A 19,315-nucleotide genomic window follows, 5' to 3' on the forward strand; every position below is an offset into this window, starting at 1 on the left:
CACGTTTGAAATGGTTAGAATATAACCTCAACACGAGGTGAAGCAGAAACTCACTAGACTAGACCAGGACACCGCCAGTCTGCAGCTGCGCTTGTAAAGTGGTTTGGAACTTTGACTATCTACCCGAGTAAGAGGAGAAGAAAACTCCCCTCTCAGTGTTGTAACTTTAATGGGTTACAGAGTTAATGTTTAAGTTAATTCATTGAGCTGTATCTAAAGATATTTTCTTTAGATTTATTTACATATATGTTTTTGTATTAGAATTTGTGTGTTGGAGATTGAGAGAACTACATACATATTTTGTTGTATTGGTTAGTATTGAATTACGCTTTTGACTGCAAGTTCCAGAATGCCTTGCGACAAGAAGTACAGAGAGAACGCGCCAGTTATGTACAAGTGACAAGTGATTATCCTGACCTTTCGCTAGCAACTTACTTTTATTGTTTTATAGAATCTAAAGTTGTTAAATGTAACGTGAACAAGTATTATTACTAAAAGAAGCTTTCATCTCAAACCCGACGTCCCGAGTCATTACTTTGAAGATAGTTATTCTATACTCAGACAATCACTGGTACGGCTAAGTAGCTGTTCTTAGGAAACAGCTCATTGGAGACCAGACAACTAAGAAAAAGGACATTTTGACCTCTGGTGGACATTCAGAGCATGCACAAGTGGCCTACAGGAAAGGCTCACCAAAACAACATTCTTCCGAAGGAGGGCTCATTCCGACAGAGAAACAGCGAATGGTATTCAACACATAAATACATTCATTACTTCTTATTCCAAATGGCCGGTGGTTCATGTGCAAGGTATATAATTAATGTGTGGACAGTCCTAGAATGTATCCACGATAAATGTCCCTTTTTCTTACTCTTTTACCCACCCCCTCTCCATATATGTAACAAGCCGTCATATCTTGTCAGTACACTAGGGACCTTTGTCTCATGGAAGTGTGTATGTGTATTCTGTGTTATTATTTAGTTAGCTAATAAATAAATATTGAAACCAATTTGTGTAGTACTCAAGGCTGGAGTTTTTGCGTATCCAAGAAGGTTGCGACCATTCAGAATTATAAGACTGATATGAGGTAATGATTAATAAATTACTGTTATCCATATATAACTTATATATCTTCTAGAGTTTAATTCGGGAGTTGGTAACTCGGTAACAATTTATTCCATGGTGCCCCAAATCCTAATGAGTTAATTGTTACATGATTCATTTAATCGGGTAACAATTAAACATATTTAGTGGATTAAATAAATAACAGTCATCAGATTAATGAAGGTAAAGTCACGACAGGTTCTACATGGAACCCAATAGGTTTTTAGCTGGGACCAAAAGGGTTTTACCTGGAACCAAAAAGGGTTCTTCAAAGTGTTCTCCTATGGGGACAACCGAAAAACCCTTCCAGGTTCTAGATAGTTGTTATATTATTGCTCCTCTCACCATGTATCCTTGCATTAAAGTCCTTTACACTTAGCTGAATTAGTGGATGTAAATATATACATAGTGAAATCATGCTCTATTGGTTGCAAGTTTAGACACTTTTTTGCCCGATAGAGCCTTTTGTCACTTCCAAACTCTAAACCACAACCATCCACCTTAAGGCAGAGTCTTTCAGTGATGCTGCTGTGTGACTGGTGCAATTTGACCTCAATGTAGGTTTCAGGGTAGTTATCTAATGTGGGGCAGCAGAGATTGCATTGTATCCATGGGGCCTGCCAGAGACTGCATTTCTGGGAACCTTTGGAGGGACACAAACTTCTTAAAGCAATGCACTTGTGATGGCCTACTCTCCACACTGCATGCATCGGCAGTCTGTTTCAAGCCTCCATCCATCCCCTCTGTGTCGGGTGGGCAGACAATAAAAATATATTTTCCACTAAAATGTAACAGCCCCCTACAAATATTTATCAGTGTGTCCAGAAGCAGGCTGTACTGTAATTGAATTCTTGAGTCCACTGATAAAATTCTATTATATCCCCAAAATGGTGACCGTGTGTTCAGGCCGTGTTCTTAACCTTCTGGTCCCCTGTGTAATCATTGATTTACTGGTTGAAAGTCTATTCCTACAACAATAATGTGGCTCTTTGAAAGGTTATCATTGAAAGAATATTAATGATTGAAAAATATCTGACATGTTTAACACTACAGATTTTAACATTACTTTTTCCTAAAAAAATGTATCCCACACAAGAGCCAAATGAAAAAGCTGCAATGTCACCCAAGTCAACTGGAGCAGTAATCCAGCCATGTCCGTAGACATCTTGGTGTGGAAAGAAACTGACCTGGGATGCATTGCCTCTGGGCTCTGTTGTTCCTTTGTCATGGGCTAATGTTTGCGTAGACACACACATGCCTCCTCAGGGTGAATACTAGTCCCTACCCCTCAGATCACAAGTTCAATTAATTTCACAGTTGGCGGCACCCACAGTCCTTTTGCCCAGCCTGTTGTCTGGGGCTGGAGAGAGATGGAAGAATATGATGTGCCTCAAGCTGCAGTCTCTCCCCCCATGAAGACTCAACTCGCCCAGGGACAGATCTAGTCTGATAGAACCGCTGTGCTGCCTGCCTGCGTCCCTGCCTGCCTGCCTGGCTGACTGTCTGCCTGCACTCGCCTGCCTGCCTGCCTGCCTGCCTGCCTGCCTGCCTGCCTGCCTGCCTGCCTGCCTGCCTGCCTGCCTGCCTGCCTGCCTGCCTGCCTGCCCGCCTGCCTGGCTGTCTGCCTGCACTCGCCTGCCTGCATGCCTGCCTGCCTGGCTGCCTGGCGGCCTGCCTGCCTGCCTGCCTGGCTGCCTGCGCTCGCCTGCCTGCTTGCCTGTCTGCCACATATTACGAGAGTGTCCAGACACAGAGAAAAGAGAAAAAAATGTCCAGACACCTGAAATGATAAGGATACAAGTGGAGATGAGAGTGTCCAGAAACAGGGAAAAAAATGTCCAGACACCTGAAATGATAAGGATACAACAAGAGATGAGAGTGTCCAGACACTTGAAATGATAAGGATACAAGAGGAGATGAGAGTGTCCAGACACCTGAAATCATAAGGATACAAGAGGAGATGAGTGTCCAGACACTTGAAATGATAAGGATACAAGAGGAGATGAGAGTGTCCAGACACCTGAAATCATAAGGATACAAGAGGAGATGAGAGTGTCCAGACACATGAAATGATAAGGATGCAAGAGGAGATGAGAGTGTCCAGACCTGAAATGATAAGGATACAAGAGGAGATGAGAGTGCTAAATGCATCATTACTGCTCCATAAAGGCAAATTATTTATTTTCCTTTCCTATAAAAACATCTTAGATGTTATTTAGTCATGTTTCTGTATTTTACTCTATATTATTGAACCATATCACACCAAAAATATTCTGATGTGGTCATCTAAACCCAAGCCGATGCATAAGACTAATTTGACTTATAATTATTGTTGAAAGGTACAATTATTTGCCAGTAAATCATAGTTTGCCATTGTCAACAACTTGGTTATACTTTTTTTATGTTGTAACCAACTTTGCTATATAGAAAATAAAGATTCTCAAGATTTTGGTGTTAGAAAATGCCATTACTGATGGGCGGTGTCGACAGTTCATGAGAATGTGCACCACAATGATTTGTTTGAAGACAAATAGCTGCTATTATAAGATATGGCCTTCAAAGCCAGTGTTCTCCATGGCCAGATTAATGGGACCAGCCTCTTGCCGATATCACACTGCAACATGATGAACGGGAAATTAGCATAAAAGACTCCTTGCATTCTCTTAATGAGCTTTAATAAAAAAGTGGCCACACAGCACGAGGAAATGGTCCTGATTGATGTCTCACATTATTGGGGATTGCACCCTTCAGAACTCCAAAACCCTTGTCTTCTGCCTGGTTCTCCTGCCCTCTCTCCCTATCTCTATCCCTCTCCTTCTCTCTCCATCTCTCTCTACTTCTCTCTCATTCTCTCTGTCAGTACTGCCTGCTGCTGAAGCCTGGTTCCTTCTTTTCCAGGACAACACCCAAGGGACAGTCTACTGATAACAGGCCTGTCATACCGGCCCACTCTCGGCTCTCACACCTCTATTTTATTCAATAGCACAGTTCTGAAGTCAACCCGCATTTTCCTTCATGCCACAAATATTAGATTTTTCATATCCCTAAGCAACAACTCCCTTCATCAGGGTGTCTTCAATGTGAACATCACCGAGCTGTGTTTCTGAATGGGTTATGGATTTGTTTAGGATGTCAATACTATGTCTGTGTTACAGGTCTGAGAGAGAGTTAACACGCTGTGCTTCCCTGAATGAGTGAACACTACAGGATACAGTACAGGATATAGAGGATACACACTGAGTGTACAAAACATCAGGAACTCCTGCTCTTTCCATGACATAGACTGACCAGATGAATCCAGGTGAAAGCTATGATCCCTTATTGATGTCTCTGGTTAAATCCACTTCAATCAGTGTAGATGAAGGGGAGGAGACAGGTTAAAGAAGGATTTTTAAGCCTCAAGACAATTGAGACATGGATTGTGTATGTGTGCCATTCAGAGGGTGAATGGGCAAGACAAAATATTTAAGTGCCTTGAACAGGGTATTGTAGTAGGTGCCAGGCACACCAGTTTAAGTGTGCCACAAACTGCAACGTTGCTGGTTTTTTCACGCTCAACAGTTTCTCATGTGTATCAAGAATGGTCCAGCCAACTTGACACAACTATAGGAAGTATTAGAGTTAACATGTGCCAGCATCCCTGTGGAACGCTTTCGACACCTTGTAGAGTCCATGCCCGACGAATTGAGGCTGTTCTGAGAGCAAAAGGGGCTGCAAATCAATATTAGAAAGGTGTTCCTAGTGTTTTGTACACTCAGTGTGTGTGTGTATATATATATATATATATATATATATATATATATATATATATATATATATATATATATATATACACGCAGGATATGTGAGGGAAAATGTACTGCTCTAATGTATGGGCCTGTCCTTCTTCCTCTTGTCACTCTAAATCTACTCCGAGGCGTTGCCTAATGAAGCAGCCAGCAGAGAGTGTATGATGACTATGGATCAGACGCAATTGTGATTTTGGGACGCCATTCCACCGAGCTGCAATTACCAGCCATTTGTGGCTGGAATGAGAGCTTGTCGCTTGCAGCTCAATGTTCCACCACCACCATTATGCCGAAAAGCTAGAGGATTTGATGTGCATAACAAAACACACATCTCATTGCTCGTTCTCCACCCTACTGGGCACTGATTTGCACTCACTGCAGTTTCCTCTCTCTCTGATGAGCTGATTGTGGATATTCCTGTGTGTTTGTGTGTGTGTGTGTGTATGTGCGTGTGTGTTTGCATGCACCTGTGTCTCTATTTATGAGTAAATACATTCTGAAAAATGTAGACACTTCGTTGGCTTTCCACATTAGCTAAGACATTGTACACATCACAGCCAACAAACCCCCAAATACACAGCCTGGCCTGGGCTTGTTGCAGCATTTTGGTATTTGGGTGTCAGAGGGTTTGTATCTCTCAGCCATTTGCTCCATTTGTGTCAGCTTTGGTCCAGCTTTGAATGAGCTATCCCTTCAATGTAATGGCAGATCCTCCCTTTACAGAACAACAGCCTTTCTTCAATAGCAGCACTGAGTGTCTGGGCCACATACAGCACAGTACTGTAGCTGTCCTGCTATGCATGCTAGATCTGCTCTCCCTGGTATTAGTATTCAGACAGGTGTGGTATGGTCACTGCTGCTCTTCTGATGTCGGCTAGCTCGTTGGCGTCATGCTGACAGAAGCAATTCCATATCCACCACTGCCCTGTGCTGCTCTCTCCTCATAATAGATATTGACAGGTGGAGTGCAGATAACACTAATCTCCATCCTAACATGATTGGATATGTCATAGAGGGCTTTTGCATCATTATAGCATTCAATTCACAACTTTGTCGGCCCGCTAATAGCATTTCATGCTAGCATACGCCGTGCCCTGTAGCTGAATGGCTGTGTAATTGTCACCCTTCCTCTCTTCTCTGGTTCCTCGTGCTCCAGCCCAGCAGGTAATAAGCCCTGTCTTATACTTCATCTTTACTTCAACCCCCAAGCTGAAGGCTGCGTGGTCTCCTCATCTCTCGCTAGAGTCCGACTGTTTCCCTGTTTACATAAAAAATGCTGTTTTATACCTTGCCGTCAAAATGCACAGTTGATGAATAATGCATGTCTCTTATTAATGAGATTATGGAGCATGCAACACTAATGCAGATAGAGACAGCAATATATCCCTGCCCTAATAAAAGGCTGTGTATTTATATACAATATATAGATGTAAATTAATCATTCAAATAACCCGCCTGACATTGTCTTTAATATGGTATGATGTTTCCAACTGTATGAGCAAACTAATGAAATGTAAAGCTATACTGGGAAGACAGTGGGACATGTTTTACATTTTAGCAGATGCTCTTATCCAGAGTGACTTACAGGAGCAATTAGGGTTAAGTGCCTTGCTCAAGGTCACATCGAAAGATTTTTCACCTACTCAGCTCGGGGATTTGACCCAGTGACCTTTCAGTTACTGGCCCAACACACTTAACCACTAGGCTACCTTCCGCCCCTTCAGGAGCTCATAACATTAAGTCACACAGAGATAATCACAACGTTACAGTGTACAGTGTCCTTGCTTTTCAACATAGTAAGAGATACAGACAGTTTTGAATGGAATGCTATGTAAAGGATAGAATGAATAGGAGTCTCTTAAACCTGAGGAGAACTATAAAAAGGCATACTAGCCTCCCAAGGACTTTTACCTGCATCACACTTAACGTGTGCTTTAATGTGTGAGATCACAAATACAAATTCCCTACAATAGGCTATACAGTTATGTTTGTATTGCTGTGCAAGTTGGTGTATCATTTTCACAAAGCACATTCATACAACATGATACAAATGTGAAAATCATTTAACTGAATAGTAAACACTGTCGTACACACTGAATCCTAACTCAAGCTCAACAGGCACATTGGAATTCAAGGAGGCTCTGCGATTCTATTCTGAAGTGGTACGTCCTCAAGAATAAATGCACCAACTCCTGATATGGAGATGGGAGAAAGATAATTATATTTCCAATTTGAGATAAAGACACTTTGGGATAAGTAAGCAATGAATTAATGCATATCTAGCTGTTTCCATGCCAATTCATAATGCAGAGTACCATCAAAACTCAGATGGCATCAATATGCATATTGCTCTTGCACACGCACCATACATGCTGATCCATCTCCGGCCCTTCTAATGGGATTTCACTGGCCTAACACACACACCATACATGCTGATCCATCTCCGGCCCTTCTAATGGGATTTCACTGGCCTAACACACACACCATACATGCTGATCCATCTCCGGCCCTTCTAATGGGATTTCACTGGCCTAACACACACACCATACATGCTGATCCATCTACGGCCCTTCTAATGGGATTTCACTGGCCTAACACACACACCATACATGCTGATCCATCTCCGGCTCTTCTAATGGGATTTCACTGGCCTAACACACACACCATACATGCTTATCCATCTCCGGCCCTTCTAATGGGATTTCACTGGCCTAACACACACACCATACATGCTGATCCATCTCCGGCCCTTCTAATGGGATTTCACTGGCCTAACACACACACCATACATGCTGATCCATCTCGGGCCCTTCTAATGGGATTTCACTGGCCTAACACACACAACAGCAGTGCATAATGCATGAAATGACCATGGATCACTGGAGGTGATGTGAGGGTATCAGTGTGTTTATCAGTAAGATAAAGAAAAAATTATTTGTTCTTAACTGACTTGCCTAGTTAAATAAACGTAAAATAAAACAAATAAAATAAATAATACAAATCAGAAGGCTAGCGGATAGAGAGCTGAGTCCCAGCCCACAGCCACCCAGGCCACTGTTAAAGGCATGTGGGACTAAGGGAGCATGAGACTCATGAAGCCAACCTAATCACTTCCTTTAGCCTGCTTCTTTAATAGACAGGCTGAATAAGGATTATAATCAATTCATATTGTGCATTTGGCTGTCCCAGATTCCTACAGCACAGAGCAGAGGCTGTACTCTGCTCAGAGACATGCTCATCGGGAAAGAAAAGGAAAACACAGCTTGTGCCAATGTGGCTCTTGCTGAGAACAGAAAGGAACAAGGTCAGTGAGAGCAGTGTCGCTCGATAGCCTTTATGGGTTTGTGAACTATTCACAAGGATCTTTAATACACCTGAATTCATCTATGATTTACCTTCACCATGCTGCATTGATTGACTGATTGATTTTGGATTACGATCGAAAATAATGTCAAGATTATCTAAACTACCAGTTGCAAACAATTTGTTCACATTTCCACGTCTAACGCAACATTTGGCATGCTATGACACAAACTGTTATGTCACAACAGACATGACCTTAACAAGAAGCACTTTAGATGTCTTGCAAGAGCCCCAACTCTGAATAGTGCCCTGGTTCTTAAAATAAAAATGGATTGCGCCTCTTTCCAAAGACAGGCAACAAAGAGAATATTCTCCCATCAACTATCACCATGAATAAATCCTTTAGAATTTCTTCCTGTATTTTTTTAGACAGAAAACTCACAATAGTGGGGAGAGAGTCGTATGCGCGTGAAGGTAGAGAGTTCTGTGCCTCCGTCACAATGGCCCACTATTATTAGATTACAGTCCGTCTTGGTGCTCAGGCCTGTCCATTAGGATCTAGTTGGCAGGGCCATGCGTGGCATGCCTCTCCTCTTCCCCTGGCTGTCACACAGCCGAAGGGCACAGTGAAGTGGTCACAGTAGACTGGTCAGGAGGGGCGATGGACGGCTGGGCGGCTCACGCATCTGGGAGGTCACTCAGGGGTCAAGCTTTTAACACCCTCCCAATCTGGCGTGAACAGTAGAGGTCACAGCTAAGACACTCTGCCCAGCCATTTCCTTTTCCACTTGCCTTGGAACCGCAACACTTCACTACAGGGCGTGGTACCCCTTTACTCCTCTGCACTGGGTCTTTGACTGTACCTCTTAGTGATATAGTGGGGCGGCAGGTAGCCTAGTGGTTAGAGAGTTGGGCCAGTAACCGAAAGGTTGCTAGATTGAATCCCTGAGCTGCCAAGGTAAAAATCTGTCATTCTGCCCCTGAACAAGGCAGTTAACCCACTGTTCCTAGGCCGTCATTGTAAATAAGAATTTGTTCTTAACTGAATTGCCTAGTTAAATAAAAATATACTGTATACAGTCTCCTCTTCAGTACCTACCTCCTCTTACACCCCTCCTTTCTGGGATATCACTTAGCTGAAATGTCTGCCTTTTGTTTGTCTGCCTTTAGACCTGAGATCTTCATAATGTAGTCATGCAGGTGACACCTGCTTGGTGTACTTGACCTCTCCTACCAATGTGGAGCCTCAGGGATTACAGAAAAAGGGAGGGATGTGGGAGGGGTGCAGCACTGTCCCTATGAGACAAGGTCAGCTTAAATGGATTGGGATGAGAAGAAACCAATTCCCCCTGGGACAAAATCAGGGAGCAACTTATGAAAAAATAATTAAGCAGGATGCACATCAGTGGATGTCACAGCCAGAGGGGGAGGGGTAGGGGGGAGGGGTGGGGGGGGACACAAACAATCCTTAAGACAAGGGTAATGTTTGTTCACTTGATATCTGAAAGCGTCACGATGGACAAAGGATAATTTGTTTGACCTCAAAAACAGTTTGGTTTTGTGAAAGGAGTTACTTTTGAAGGAAAAAGGCCTGGGGTTCAGAATGACGTAATTAGATTTATAACAATATTATGAAATATTCAACCCATGTTAGTCTACGCCCACTGGCAATGCCCTCACATTTTTGTCTTAAGTCAGTTAGGACAAACAGATTAGCATTTATTACATTCGTGACATAACTTAGCTTTGGTGAGATTTTTATTTTCACAACCAATTAGTCATTTGCAAGGTTAATGTCTCATTTGAGGACAAATCATTTCTAACTCTTCACCACCTTTAAAAACACCTTTTATCAATTCAATGTTTGTCATTTAGATGAATGAAGTGGAATCTCTTGAAGTATTTCCTCTGTGGCAGCTGCTTGGCCGTTAGCTGTGTCTAATAAATCTGTTGTGGTCCACAGTGGCTAAATGGACACATCTGCCTGGCCAATCCATCATGGATATTCATTAATACATATTTACAGTTCCATGTGAATGCATGGGGAAAAGATCCAGAATATCATAATACACACTTGAAATGAACTTGAAAGGAATTTAGGGACTGAAGAGAGATGCGAAAGATACAGTTTGGTGTATTGTAGCAGGGTTACAGTATGGTGTATGTAGCAGGGTTACAGTATGGTGTATTGTAGCAGGGTTACAGTTTGGTGTATTGTAGCAGGGTTACAGTATGGTGTATGTAGCAGGGTTACAGTGATGTATTGTAGCAGGGTTACAGTATGGTGTATTGTAGCAGGGTTACAGTATGGTGTATGTAGCAGGGTTACAGTATGGTGTATTGTAGCAGGGTTACAGTTTGGTGTATTGTAGCAGGGTTACAGTATGATGTATTGTAGCAGGTTTACAGTATGGTGTATTGTAGCAGGGTTACAGTATGGTGTATTGTAGCAGGGTTACAGTATGGTGTATTGTAGCAGGGTTACAGTATGGTGTATTGTAGCAGGGTTACAGTATGGTGTATTGTAGCAGGGTTACAGTATGGTGTATTGTAGCAGGGTTACAGTATGGTGTATTGTAGAAGGGTTACAGTATGGTGTATTGTAGCAGGGTTACAGTATGGTGTATTGTAGCAGGGTTACAGTATGGTGTATTGTAGCAGGGTTACAGTATGGTGTATTGTAGCAGGGTTACAGTATGGTGTATTGTAGCAGGGTTACAGTATGGTGTATTGTAGCAGGGTTACAGTATGGTGTATTGTAGCAGGGTTATAATGATGTTATGGGGACACGTAACATGTCTGTCAAGTTAGAATGTAAGCTTTATTGTCACATGTAAAAGTACAGTGAAATGCTTAACTTGCCAGCTCTACCCAACAGAGCAGCAATCAATATCAAAATAGTATAACTAATTAAAAAAACGAATATATACAGTGGCTTGCGAAAGTATTCACCCCCTTGGCATTTTTCCTATTTTGTTGCCTTACAACCTGGAATTAAAATAGATTTTTTAAGGGGGTTTGTATCATTTGATTTACACAACATGCCTACCACTTTGAAGATGCAAAATATGTTTTATTGTGAAACAAACAAGAAAAAAGACAAAAAAACTGAAAACTTGAGCATGCATAACTATTCACCCCCCTAAAGTCAATACTTTGTAGAGCCACCTTTTGCAGCAATTACAGCTGCAAGTCTCTTGGAGTATGTCTCTATAAGCTTGGCACATCTAGCCAATGGGATTTTTGCCCATTCTTTAATGCAAAACTGCTCCAGCTCCTTCAAGTTGGATCGGTTCCGCATGTGTACAGCAATCTTTAAGTCATACCACAGATTCTCAATTGAATTGAGGTCTGGGCTTTGACTAGGCCATTCCAAGACATTTAAATGTTTCCCCTTAAACCACTTGAGTGTTGCTTTAGGGTCATTGTCCTGCTGGAAGGTGAACCTGTGACCCAGTCTCAAATCTCTGGAAGACTGAAACAGGTTTCCCTCAAGAATTTCCCTGTATTTAGCGCCATCCATCACTCCTTCAATTCTGACCAGTTTCCCAGTCCTTGCTAATGAAAAACATCCCCATGGCATGATGCTGCCACCACCATGCTTCACTGTGGGGATGGTGTTCTCGGGGTGAGGAGAGGTGTTGGGTTTGCGCCAGACATAGCGTTTTCCTTGATGGCCAAAAAGCTCAATTTTAGTCTCATCTGACCAGAGTACCTTCATCCATATGTTTGGGGAGTCTCCCACATGCCTTTTGGCGAACACCAAATGTTTTTTGTTATTTTTTTCTTTAAGCAATGTTTTTTTTCTGGCCACTCTTCTGTAAAGCCCAGCTCTATGCAGTGTACGGCTTAAAGTGGTCCTTTGGACAGATACTCCAATTTCCGATGTGGAGCTTTGCAGCTCCTTCAGGGTTATCTTTGTTCTCTTTGTTGCCTCTCTGATGAATGCCCTCCTTGCCTGTTCAGTGAGTTTTGGTGGGCGGCCCTCTCTTGGCAGGTTTGTTGTGGCGTCATGTTCTTTCAATTTTTTTTATAATGGATTTAATGGTGCTCCGTGGGATGTTCAAAGTTTCAGATATTTTTTTCTAACCCAACTCTGATCTGTACTTCTCCACAACTTTGTCCCTGACCTGTTTGGAGAGCTCCTTGGTCTTCATGGTACCTCTTGCTTGGTAGTGCCCATTGCTTAGTGGCGTTGCAGACTCTGGGGCTTTTCAGAACAGGTGTATATATACTGAGATCATGTGACAGATCATGTAACACTTAGATTGCACACAGGTGGACTTTATTTAACAAATCATGTGACTTCTGAAGGTAATTGGTTGCACCCCTTATGCTTCATAGCATAAGGGGTGAGTACATATGCACGCACCACTTTTCCGTTCGTTTAAAAAAAAAAAATTGAAACAAGTAATTTTTTAAATTTCACTTTTTATTTATTTTATTTTGTTCATGTCCATTACATGAAATCCAAATAAAAATGTATTTAAATTACAGGTTGTAATGCAACAAAATAGGAAAACCGCTAAGGGGGGGTGAATACTTTTGCAAATCACTGTATATATTGTAATGACCTGGCTAGATCATAAATGAACAATTATTCAGACAGAGAATTGAGTTTACAAATCCCAATTTATTAACCAAACTCAACACAGGCTACTGTTTGGCCGTAGCCCACGCCAAATAAGGATACCCATATAAATCAACCGTGACCGTCTCTTGTTAAGACCAGACGTAAGAGAGAGAACAATGGCTAAGCATGGTCTTAAACTGGTGATGCTCCACCCCCAGCCAAACCCCCCCACACACCCCACACACCGCTCCACCAACCATCAGGATGCCCGGCACCAGAACATTCCAGGCATTCCCGTGGTTGGCAGATAGCAGTTTGACTGGCATGTCGGACCCCGTGAACACTGGGTACTGGTAAGTACAACACAACCAACGAACAGCATAACACATAACACACAGCTGTCTGTGCAGGTCGCTACAATATATATATATAAATATAATAAAGAAAACACGAGAAATAAGAAATAAGAGAGTAAGCTATATACTGGGTCAGTGCCAATACTGGCTGTCAAACTGGTGATAGTAACAGGAGGTACAGGGAGCAGACAGAGAGCCTGTTGACAGCCAGCTGTTTGAGGTGGAAAAGCCCTCGGCTTTGTAATGACAGTTACTGTAACACCAGGCAGCAGTGATGTGGCCTAACAGGAAGGCAGAGGATTGCTGTTCAAACCCCAATTAGCCTACCTAATTTTCACATACATTCTTTGTTTAAAGATATGAACATATTGAACAACTATATAGATTTTCAAGGAAATATTTGAATTTTAATTAGAAGCAAATGTAAAACAGTACTTGTTTTTGTCACTTGGTAAAATACCACTTACCTTGCAGACACCTAAAACTTACAAGAAGTGGTTATAAAATTGCAGACACAATAACACCATCAGAATGTGTCTCGTCACACACACACACACACACACACACACACACACACACACACACACACACACACACACACACACACACACACACACACACACACACACACACACACACACACACTGTTAATCATGACATAGCAACCATTTTAATGCTTGTCACCCTCCTTGTCTATCCTAATCATCTACAGAACCCATGACTGCTTTATACTTTGGAGAACAGACCAGCACAGACATTCAAGCCTGCTTTCCACTCCTCCTTGTGTTGTTTCTCTATGTTTTGCATTAGGTACACCTGACAGCCACGCTTTCTGAAAGCTGTACTGGGCTGGTTAATGATAGTGGCAAGGCGTCTGCTCTGATGCCCTGCATTATGAGGAGCTGGTGCGATTAGCCGCCAAACCCACTCTATGGGCCCAGGGTCTAGGTGTGAGAAGTGTTATAGAGTGGTCTTATCTGGCGGGAGCAGAAAGCAGGTGTGTGGCTGTTCTCCGGCAGGAAGCAGGGGTCTCCATAGTGAGAATATGTTACATACTGTAGGAGATATTAGGAACGTCCAGATCTCCCTGCCAGGACAGCTGCCCTAAATCGTCTACAGAGTGCTGCGCTGCAAAGACAGAGAACAGCCACTTGTTTATTACTTAGCTTTATGCACCAATTCTAGCTATTACCATCTTATACTACCAGATTAAGAACATTTCGTTTTCTATGTTCTACTGATAAATTCAATAGGTGTATATCATAATGTAGTTTTCTTGGCATTTGACAGGAAGTTACTTATGTACAACTTTCATCAATGATTTTAAACGTCCTTAGTGAGCGGAGACGAGACTCTGTCAGCTCAACTGACTCCATTGTTCTCGTACAGTAGACAGTTCTGTACACAGTGATCTGGCACAAAGAAGAGTTGGAGGATGTGACAAGTACAGCATGCAGTGCTGATAATGCTAAGTGTTATTTCATCCACACATGGCCATTGTGTAAATGCCTATATGAGTCAGTCAAGGGGAAAAACATAACAAAAAGGAGAGTACTTTTCACATCTGAACAAAGCAGTAACTCATTGAGGCTTTTCTCTTTTCAATTAGCTTTGAGAAATGCCGTTATTGTTCTGCCAAAAGCTTCAGTCCCATTTCCCAAGGTGACTGCCAGCTGAGAAGTGAGCAAGTAAAATTATTGGATGGGCTATTGCACTGTTTCCCCCTGATCTACTCAAACAGCGGTTCGAAAAATGGAAGAAGACTTTTTGGACAAAGAGTGGAGGAAATGTGTGGATGTGAGAGGCAAGGTGAAAATGAGAGTGAGATTTGTGTTAGAATTTTGTACCACAACGCTGTCTTTACTCTTGAAGACATAGTAATTGTCATCAGACCAACAGACAATGGAGATGGACAATACCTTTTAGGTGCGGTCGTCCCAGTGTCACGAATCCAGAGGAGATGAAGTTATGATCAAGTTGGCCTTGGCGGAAGTTCTCTTTCCCATAGTGCCCTGTGGAAGAAATGCAGAGTTAAGATGGCATGAGATGACCAATAACATTTATCTGACCGAGACAATTCACTAAGCATATTCGTTGCTGATTTTCGTTCCAACCCTCACATAGGAAATCACAAACAACTGTGTACACATATCAGCGTCTGGGACACTCTTAATCAGAGGTGTGGGCTCGAGTCACATGACTTGGACTCGAGTCAGACTCGTGTCACAAATATGATGACTTGCAACTCGACTTTGACTTTAACACCAATGACTCGTGACTTAACTTGGACTTGAGCCCTTTGACTCGAACTGACTTGATATCCTTCCCAAGCCCAAATATTAAAAATGATGCTATTAAAAAAGTGTGCAGCGCATCAACTCTTCGTTTAACTGATTATTGTTTGAATTGGACAGCAGCCAATCAAATTGTGCTAGCTGAGAAAAAGTTTTGCGTGGCAATGCAGAGGATCGTCGGCGAGTGAATTCAGATGGAGCCCTTGGAAACATGATTCCCAAAATTATTATTTTTAGATATGAAGACTACACTGTAGTCAACAAAAAACGGATTGCAATTTGCAAAACATGCGGTAACAAAATTAGACGGAGGCGCAACAACTTCCAACTTGGTTCGACATTTGAAGCTGCACAAAGAACGGTAAGTCGTGGCTAATATAGCCGACAGCTATATAATTTATAACTCTGCTAGTGTAGCATGTTGGCTAACGTAACATTAAGTCAATGAGCCTCCACACAGTCAGTCAGTGCGGAAACGTGATCATTGCACCCAAGACTGAGCTACAACATGGCTACCCATGTTGTCACGGCTGTCGTAGTGAGTAGACCAAAATGCAGCGGGTACGTGAATGCTCATATTAACTTTTATTAGAACATTACACAAAACATGAAACTGAAAAAACGAATGACAGCTAAACAGTATTGCAGGCTAACCATAGCAGTGCAAAAACAACTTCCCACAAAAGACAGGTGGAAAAAGGGCTACCTAAGTATGACTCCCAATCAGCAACAACGATGTACAGCTGTCCCTGATTGAGAGCCATACCCGGCCAACACAAAGAAATACACAACATAGAAAAAACATAGAAATACAAAACATAGAACAATACCCAAAAACCCCGACAACACAAAACAAACACACCACTGCCACGCCCTGACCAAACTACAATAACAAATAAACCCTTATACTGGTCAGGACGTGACACATGTATTTCCATGGAAATATAATGTTTATTTGGAAAGTAATAAATATATATATATATTTTAAAGCATTCATGATTTGCATAAATGTAGTATACTAACTATAACTCTAGTTAAAAATATGAAATGGTATTACATTTGGTGAAGAGTACATTTTGACTTGTTTAGGACTCGAAACTCAAAGTTAGGACTTGAGACTTGACTCTGACTTGCCTGCCTTGACTTGGGACTTGACTTGGGACTTGAGTGCTAAGACTTCAGACTTACTTGTGACTTGTAAAACAACGACTTGGTCCCACCTCTGCTCTTAATACTTCCAACCACCCTAGTTAATGAACGTATTATATGATGCATTAGCCTCATTCTTTAGTTAGCTGAATAGCTGTGTTCACGGGACTTTGTCGTTTATGGTGTCTTAGTTCAGTTCAGCCAGCACTCTGACAGATGGTGAGGAGGACTCTGTATTTCACTCCCTCTTTGGCTCAGCTAACTGGTAAAGGAACAGGGACACAGAGGGAAAGGAAGGTCTCACATTAACAATTTATGATGTCTGATGTACACTCAGGATCATCACCACCGCAAAAGGTCGCACTCCCCAAAGCTGCGAGCTGGAGGAGCTAGTGAAGACCTTCCCTTCTCATATCGTTCACAAATTAAACAAAGATTCCCATTCAGGGTCAAAAGCCCTGCCCTTTTGCCAAAGCAGGTAAAACATTCAAACTTTAATTGGGTGGAAAAATGTCTTTCAGGCTTGGGCACTTGACCCTGAAGATCAGTAGAGAGATTCTAAAGAACCCTTCTAACCGAGACTCTCCTGTGTTTTAGAACTGATTAATTCCTTCCTCAACTTATACAGTAGAACACTTTTACCCCACATAGACCTACACTATGGAGGGACCTTATATAATTGATTCATAAACTGTGTAATTGGATCGATCTTCATAATTATGACAGCTGCATTGTAGTACTGTATCTATGAAATGTCAGTTAATTAAAAATGTGCCTTGCAACAAAACATTTCATCCTGGATTTCCTTGGTCTTAAAGATCACTATGTAACATAATTTGTTCCAAGATGCTATATTGTGTCTGGCTGGAACAAGTCCTGTAATTGAGAGTGCAGAGGTCCACAATGGACCGTCAAAGTGCCTGCCAGCAGTCTGACAACCTCCATTTGTCCTGCCAATCGAACACCAAAATGTTGTGCACAAAAAAGATGCAGGTAGGCTGAGAAAGTGAGTGTGTATCAGACAGTGAAAGCTTAAACTGAAAATAGAGGAGAAACAACATGACGGTCTGTCTTACAAAGGCCTATTGAGTTCCCCTCCCGCCACTCTCTTCCTTCCTGTTAGTGCCAGTCTGCATTAGCTGGCAAATAGTTCAACAGCCCTATCTCAATGGAGCAACTTCAAAGTCAATAGCGTCACTCAGACCTTTGGGCCATAGAGGCAGAGATCGAACCGCATTTCAAATGATCATAATGAGAAGGAACACTTGGGACCATTAGCCCTGGTCTTCATTACACTGACGTTTGACACGGGCCTGAGCTCTCTAAAGCCTGTTTGGTTCTGTTTTCAAGCCCAACGGATACTGTAAACTGATTGCTGAAACATTTTGCCCATCACTATTACTTTGGGATTTTCATACTAAGAAACTAGTAAATACTTAATGACTCTCAGGATTTAAGAAGTTGACTGTGTCCAATTTATGCTGAATAAAAAGAGGCGTTTGTGCAAGTTTTTTTATCTGTTTGAAGTATGCCTTCATGAAGTGTTCTTGGCTTAGAATAATACCAAAGGGAAAACAACTACAACACATACAGTGCATTCGGAAAGTATTCAGACCTCTTCCCTTTTTCCACATTACAGCCTTATTCTAAAATGTATTAAATAATTTACACAGTCTACACAGAATACCCCATAAAAAAACAGAAATATCTTATAATACCTTATATGTATTCAGACCCTTTGCTATTAGACTTCGAAATTGAGCTCAGGTGCATCCTGTTTCCATTGATCATCCTTGAGATGTTTCTACAACTTTATTGGAGTCCACCTGTGGTAAATTCAATTGATTGGACATGATTTGGAAAGGCGTGAGACACCTGTCTATATAAGGTCCCACAGTTGACAGTGCATGTCGGAGAAAAAAACAAGCCATGAGGTCGAAGGAATTGTTCGTAGAGCTGCGAGACAGGATTGTGTCGAGGTACAGATCTGGGGAAGGGTATCAAAACATTTCTGCATCATCAAAGGTCCCCAAAAACACAGTGGCCTCCATCATTCTTAAATGGAAGAAGTTTGGAATCACCAAGACTCTTCCTAAATCTGGCCGCTCGGCCAAACTGAGCAATCGGGGGAGAAGGGCCTTGGTCAGGGAGGTGACCAAGAACCTGATGGTCACTCTGAAAGAGCCCCAGAGTTCCTCTGTGGAGATGGGACAACCTTCCAGAAGGACAACCATCTCTGAAACCCTCCACCTATCAGGCCTTTATGGTAGAGTGGCCAGACGGAAGCCTCTCCTCAGTAAAAAGCACATGACAGCCCGCTTAGAGTTTGCCAAAAGGCACCTAAAGGACTCTCAGACCATGAGAATAAAGGTGGAACTCTTTGGCCTGAATGCCAAGCGTCACGTCTGGAGGAAACCTGGCACCATCCCTATGGTGAAGCATGGTGGTGGCAGCATCATGCTGTGGGGATGTTTTTCAGCGGCAGGGACTGGGAGACTAGTCAGTATTGAGGGAAAGATGAACAGAGCAAAATACAGAGAGATCCTTGATGAAAACTTGCTCCACAGTGCTCAGGACCTCAGATTGGTGCGAAGGTTCACCTTCCAACAGGACAATGACCCTAAGCACACAGCCAAGACAATGCAGGAGTGGCTACTGAACAAGTCTCCGAATACCCTTTAGTGGCCCAGCCAGAGGCGGACTAATACATTTTAGAATAATGCTGTAACGTAACAAAATGTGGAAAAT

The 19,315-nt window shown here is 42.2% G+C and overlaps 1 protein-coding gene across 5 annotated transcripts in view; it reads right to left on the bottom strand.

Moving 5' to 3' along the window:
- LOC106601482 (protein shisa-6) overlaps positions 1-19,315 on the bottom strand; it is a 73,321-nt gene that overhangs the window by 42,610 nt on the left and 11,396 nt on the right. For 3 of the 5 annotated variants that reach the window (XM_045715240.1, XM_014193705.2, XM_014193704.2), the window contains exons 4-5: positions 15,044-15,136; positions 14,181-14,252 (exon numbers count right to left, since the gene is read on the bottom strand). In XM_045715240.1, the coding sequence (XP_045571196.1) occupies positions 14,181-14,252; positions 15,044-15,136 (165 nt within the window). The remainder of the gene's footprint in view (positions 1-14,180; positions 14,253-15,043; positions 15,137-19,315) is intronic. The other 2 variants (XM_045715241.1, XM_014193706.2) reach the window with 1 other exon arrangement.

The sequence above is a fragment of the Salmo salar genome, chromosome ssa03, assembly GCF_905237065.1.
Source record: "Salmo salar chromosome ssa03, Ssal_v3.1, whole genome shotgun sequence".
Lineage (NCBI taxonomy): Eukaryota > Metazoa > Chordata > Actinopteri > Salmoniformes > Salmonidae > Salmo > Salmo salar.